The sequence below is a fragment of the Phoenix dactylifera genome, chromosome 1 (genome assembly GCF_051530095.1).
Source record: "Phoenix dactylifera cultivar Ajwa chromosome 1, Ajwa_hap1_PhDact_Kaust_v1.1, whole genome shotgun sequence".
In the NCBI taxonomy this organism is placed as follows: domain Eukaryota; kingdom Viridiplantae; phylum Streptophyta; class Magnoliopsida; order Arecales; family Arecaceae; genus Phoenix; species Phoenix dactylifera.
In genome coordinates, this window is record NC_143190.1 from 6,697,553 (window position 1) to 6,703,552 (window position 6,000).

General features: G+C 40.5%; 1 protein-coding gene across 3 annotated transcripts; it reads left to right on the forward strand.

Moving 5' to 3' along the window:
* The first annotated feature begins 2,188 nt into the window (after positions 1 to 2,188).
* On the forward strand, positions 2,189 to 5,502 carry LOC103709153 (L-ascorbate oxidase homolog). Of its 3 annotated transcripts, none has more exons than XM_088719304.2 (8): positions 2,191 to 2,458; positions 2,558 to 2,667; positions 2,774 to 3,044; positions 3,128 to 3,227; positions 3,307 to 3,667; positions 3,774 to 4,139; positions 4,869 to 4,947; positions 5,078 to 5,502. In XM_088719304.2, the coding sequence occupies exons 1-8, from the start codon at positions 2,312 to 2,314 to the stop codon at positions 5,276 to 5,278; spliced, it is 1,635 nt and encodes a 544-aa protein (XP_088575430.1). In that variant the 5' UTR covers positions 2,191 to 2,311; the 3' UTR covers positions 5,279 to 5,502. The 3 variants fall into 3 exon arrangements, with proteins under 3 accessions (XP_088575432.1, XP_088575430.1, XP_008792598.2); XM_008794376.5 differs by having other exon boundaries at positions 2,192 to 2,458; positions 3,325 to 3,667; XM_088719306.2 differs by lacking the exons at positions 4,869 to 4,947; positions 5,078 to 5,502 and having other exon boundaries at positions 2,189 to 2,458; positions 3,774 to 4,143.
* Positions 5,503 to 6,000: the final 498 nt, after the last annotated feature.

A 6,000-nucleotide genomic window follows, 5' to 3' on the forward strand; every position in this document is an offset into this window, starting at 1 on the left:
TAAGATATATGGTAATTTGTAATGATGAAAATGATTTAAATTTAAACATTTTGTTGTTTGAATTTACCCTATGTGATTGAGGATGCAAAATTTTGTGTAAACTCATGCAAGTAACTTTTAGGCAATTGCCGAAATTACAAAGCGCATTTGTTCTCTTAAGTTGTAGGTTCATTGGATAATAGATAATAGTTTTCTTAAAAGGCATTTTCTTTGAAAAAAAAAGTTTTGTAAGAAAGATATTATGTGTCACAGATTACATGCTTGAATGATGTAAAATAAGTTATTAATTGATTGTTGTACATAATTTATTTTTTTCCTTAAAACTTTCATGGGCTAGGCTCATATGTCACAACATGTATTTTCAGTCTCCACACATGTTTTCCCTTTAGATATATGCTCTAATTTTATGATATAATATGTGCATTGTAATTTTATTTATTTGCAACAACAAACAACCATATACCAGTCCAATTCAACCTTTATTTTACTTCTCGCTCCTGATTGCATTGAAGAATCAAAAGTTTAAGACAAACTAATTAAATATGCATCCAAGGATCCTTGAAAAAATGGGCGGTCAAAACAGGATCAACATTATGGACTATCTTAATTTTTTTTTCAAATTAATGTTGATATATTTTTATATGCATCCCAACTCTCGTAAACTCGGGTTGCCTGTCTAGCTTAGCTGAATTTACATTCCGACTTCTTATAGTCTAAGTAAAGAATGAGAAGTGCTCTAAATATGTGCGGTAGCACTTCTTATTTACAAAAAATAGAGGAGTATAATGAAAAAAAGGTGCAAGCTTGTAATCTTGGGTTTTAGTCAGCTCACAAGGTGAGCATGAAACATAAACTCTCAAACCAAATTTAAAATTGAGAAGCTTAGCAAGAACCCCAAAATATAGCAAACCAGTGATTGAAAAGGAAAAAAAAAGAAAAGAAAACAAATTATAACAACTAGCCCTCCAACGTGAACAAAAGAAAAACTCATCCACCACTTCCTCGTGTCCATGCACATAATTAACCATGAGCCAACTACCCCAATAATCCCTTTCTATTCCCAAAACAATACTAAGCTCCGGATTATAACCCACAGTTCCACCCATGCAATGGCCCACCGCAATGAAACGTATCCACTACGTCGTTCCCTAGAAGATGAAGCCATAAAGGTGAGCATGGACTCCGTAATGGCCTCGAGGAGGGGGCATGTGAAAAGCTGCCCCCACCCTGCGACCATCACGCCGTGAGAACTCCCAGCTGTTGTTGCTGCCATCAAGTCCTCTTTGGATCACAGCTGCACCCATCCCTAGAGAATGAATCATTTAAGCTGGATACTAAAGTCCCTTATATTAATTAGTATTACAATGCAATAATAAAATTAATAAAAAAGAAGAATATGTGTGCATGCATGATTTTTTGTGTGATTTTATTTAATTTTATTAGCCGCACTCATACTAAAAAATAAAAAATAAAAAATAAAATTAAAAAAAGAAACAAATTGATGAGCAGCAGAGAGAACAATGGTGGGCTTTGAGTGCATGCACATGGTTTGCTCCTGGCTTGGTAATTTACTCGTCCCAACTCTCTCCACGCCACATGTCTCTAGATGATTGGTTGGCTCATGAGCCAGGTGGGGTTACGGTACGAGCAAACCAATAATATAGTGGCATGTTGCATCATGGCCCAAATCCGCTCAAGAGAACATTGATAGGTTTTTGAAGCTGATAAGGTACATTTTGAGAAAAACTGTTCCATGGTGATTGACTGGAATCGAAGAATGGATCGTTTTGAAGATGGCCATCCGCTGATTTGTGATCAGAAAGATGAAGTCCTTTCAGGCAGCACATGTGTATCGAGAGGCAAATCGAGCTGCAGATTGGGTTGCCTCCTTTGTCACTCGGTATTTCAGATATTTTTTTCGAACTAGGGCAGATGCTATCCCTTCTACCTTGTATCATTTTTTATTTCTTCACTTGGCCGGCTGTAATCACGTAAAAACTATATAATATATCGTTAAAAAAAAAAAAAAAACCCTGAAGTCGGATCTACGTAGTCCTGCGTTGCACCATCCCTAACGCGTAAACGCGTCAACCGCGCCGCGCCCAAGCTGGCATCGGAAGGAAGAGGGTGGGATCCCTGCCCCCGCCCACCCTTTTCCCGCTCGCACTCTCTTAAAACGCCTCCCAACTCCCCCTCTTTTACATGCCTCATTCTTCTCTCATCCTCTATTCTCTTCTCTTCTCTTCTCTTCTTATCTGAAAAAAAAAGAGTAAGTCCTCTGAGATCTCTTTAGGAGACCTCGGTGAAAGCAATGAGGACGCCATCGTCGCCACCTTTGGTCCTTGGAGCCATGGCGTTTTTGGCCTTGGCCTTCGTCGCGACCGCCGAAGACCCTTACCGGTACTTCACCTGGACAGTAACTCATGGACCAATCTCCCCTCTCGGCGTCCAGCAGCAGGTCCGTTCTCTTGTCTTCTTCACCGCCACCTTTAATGTATTATGAGCTAATCTCGTTCATATGGGACTAAGAAAGGCTGTTTCGTGGACTGTTTTATAGGGGATTCTCATTAACGGGCAGTTCCCTGGGCCTCGTATCGACTGCGTCACCAACGACAACATGATCGTCGATGTTATCAATAAGATCGACGAGCCTATACTCATAACTTGGTATGGTTTCTTCTCTTTATATCGTATCCTTTTCTTTTTGCTGTAAAAAAACAAAAAAGAAGGTTTCTTGTTGTGCTGGTTTTAATGTTGGGTGAGTGATATATAGGAATGGGATCAAACAGAGGAAGAACTCGTGGCAAGATGGAGTTCTGGGGACCAACTGCCCCATACCTCCTGGTTCAAACTATACATATAAGTTTCAAACCAAGGACCAGATTGGAAGCTTCACCTACTTTCTCTCCACCGGAATGCAGCGGGCTGCCGGTGGCTTCGGTGCTCTGAATGTCTACCAGAGGCCGCAGATCCCGGTGCCATATGCGAAGCCTGATGGCGATTTCTCCCTGCTCGTCGGCGACTGGTACAAGGCCGGCCACAAGGTATATCGATCATCTTTGGTTTCTCGTTTTGGAGATTGAGTAATGAGAGCATCTCATCGAGGCGTTTCTTCGATATCTTGCAGGCATTGCAGCAGACTTTGGATTCAGGGAGATCACTGCCTTTCCCTGACGGGCTTCTCATTAACGGCGCCCAGCAGTTCACTTCCTTCTCTGGGGATCAAAGTATTTTTTTTTTTTTTTTTTAATGTTCCTCCCCTGTTCTACTCTGCTTCTCTTATCCATAGATTTCATTCATTTGAAGCTTTCTACGCCAACGCAGGAAAGACATACCTCTTTAGGGTCTCCAATGTGGGCTTGATGACCTCGATCAACTTCAGGATCCAGGGCCACCAAATGAAGCTCGTTGAGGTCGAAGGTTCCCACACACTTCAGAACATCTACGATTCCCTCGACATCCATGTCGGCCAATCGCTGGCGGTCTTGGTTACCTTGGATCAGCCCCCCAAGGACTACTACATCGTCACCTCGACTCGATTCACCAGAAGGGTGTTAACTGCAACTGGAGTACTGCATTACAGCAACTCAAACTCCCCTCCATCTGGACCACTTCCGCCACCTCTCCGCAATCCTCACATCTCTATGCGGCAAGCCAGAACCATTAGGTAATGATTTATTTTATCCATTTTGACATCAGTGACGAACTGTGCCACCATTAGAGGCTTGGCGAGATTCTGATTGGTGGTTCTTTTGGTTGATCGCTCCTTGAAGGTGGAATCTCACAGCTAGTGCAGCCAGGCCTAATCCTCAGGGATCATACCATTACGGTACCATAACGAGGACAAGGTCACTCGTCTTGAAGAATTCGGCCCCTCTGATCAATGGAAAGCAGCGCTACGCTGTCAATGGCGTTTCCTTTGTTGTTCCTGATACGCCTCTGAAGCTCGCCGACAACTTCAATATTCCTGGTATCTTCACCTGGGATAGCATCCCTATTCCGGCCCCTGAAGGCTCTGCTGTACTGGGTACCCCGGTCATGAGGTTTAATCTTCATGACTTCATTGAAATCGTCTTCCAAAACACTGAAGATTCCATGCAATCATGGCATCTTGATGGCTATGACTTCTGGGTTGTTGGGTAAGCTCTTCAATCATTTGGTTTTCCCTTCTCCAATTCCCTGTCGAATTGCATCTGATATAATGCTCAACATTTGTATTTATTTGACCAACTACTTGTTTTCTTAGAGATAGGACTCATGTTCATAATTCTAAAAGATATTGTTCACAATATAATGCACTCCTTTGAGAAATTTTAGCAAATGCACCATATTCAGGATAGCTCCCACAATAATTAGCTATGACAATTGAAGTCAAATAAATAACTAACTCTTACAATATTTTTTTTTAGGTACTAGTATGATTCTATGTGCAATAGAACCTTTTAGACTATAATTTGCTAAATGTTTCCTATCATCCAATTTCTAAACAATGACTGGTTTACAAGCTTGTATGAAGGCATCAGTTGCTTATAGATCTTAAGATCCTGTTAATTAGTTGACCTGAAGAAGATCCATTTCTATGTTTTTGCTGGCTATCACAACAATGAAGTAATATTGGGTGGAGGGAAATATAAAATTTTCTTTCAACTTCATGAAGAGATCGATATTTCTTCGAGCAAAGGAAGGTGTCATAGTTCAAATATATATATATATATATATTTGACCACCCCATGCTAGTCTGTATGGAAAGTATTGTTTGAATTGTAATTGCCATGGAAGGATCTTTGGTAATTATATGCTTGTTTCTAGCGATTTGGTCAACTCACAAATCTGAAGTTTGCTGGTTCTATGGCATTGGATGTATGCAGATATGGTGCTGGGAACTGGACAGAGAAGTTCAGAAGACGATATAACTTAATTGATGCTGTCACCAGACATACAGTTCAGGTGAGCATGCTATATATCCTACTGGTTTCTGTAACTTGGAGCTGCATCCACTGCCTTCTTATTATGCATGGACTTGTGGAAAGCTACTCTTCAGACTCTAATATATGTCTGTTCTTCTCTAATATTCTAGGTTTATCCAAAGGGATGGTCTGCAATCTTTGTGTCTTTGGATAACCAAGGCATGTGGAACCTAAGATCTGCAATGTGGGGGAGGCAGTACCTGGGGCAGCAATTTTACAACAGAGTATGGACCTTAGAGAAAAGCTTCTCCAATGAGTACGACATCCCTTCAAATGCCCTGCGCTGTGGGAAGGCCGTAGGTTTTCGCTGATACTGAGATCAATTGAACAGCTTTCGTACTTTACTTTCTGTGTGACTGCAAAGAAAAACAATGGCAGTGTTGCTGGAAGTAGCATTGTGTTGCATTTTTTCCTCAAAAAAGAAAATTTCTTAGATTTTTGCTTCTGTTACCCTCATTTCATCTTTTTAATGTATCAAACAGAATAATTGTTATATATCTGTTCTTTAGAATTAAATTTAATTTACATAGGCAAATGTGGTTGTTTCCTTTCTGAATTCTCACCCTTTTGAAGTGCTCTGTGTTATTATTCTTTATATAATTCTTTTGCGGGATCAGAGGATTTAACTATCCTTCCTCCTGCTGATCCATGCTTTGTTTAATATTATGGATCACTAGTTGGCCTTTTGTTATGAGATAACATTGGTTTATCACATTGAAGGAAGACAAATTGCTATACGTCTAAAACCGAAATCTCCATGTACATCTCTGGGCTCTCTCTAAGATTCAAAATAACCCGACGAATCGGTTTGATCTGATCTTGCTCATTTAGGCTAGTTCCGGTGAAACAGGACCGAAATCATCTGCTGCAGATCTTGAAAGTTTATTAGATTCAATCGTTACTAGGCCGGTGCTCAGGAAGTTGAGAAACTGAGATTGCAGTTTCTTCCATGAGTCCACCTTATCTACAAAATCCAAGATGGCAGCCTGTAGCAATAATGAAGTTCACAAGTAATCATACTAAATGTTTCATC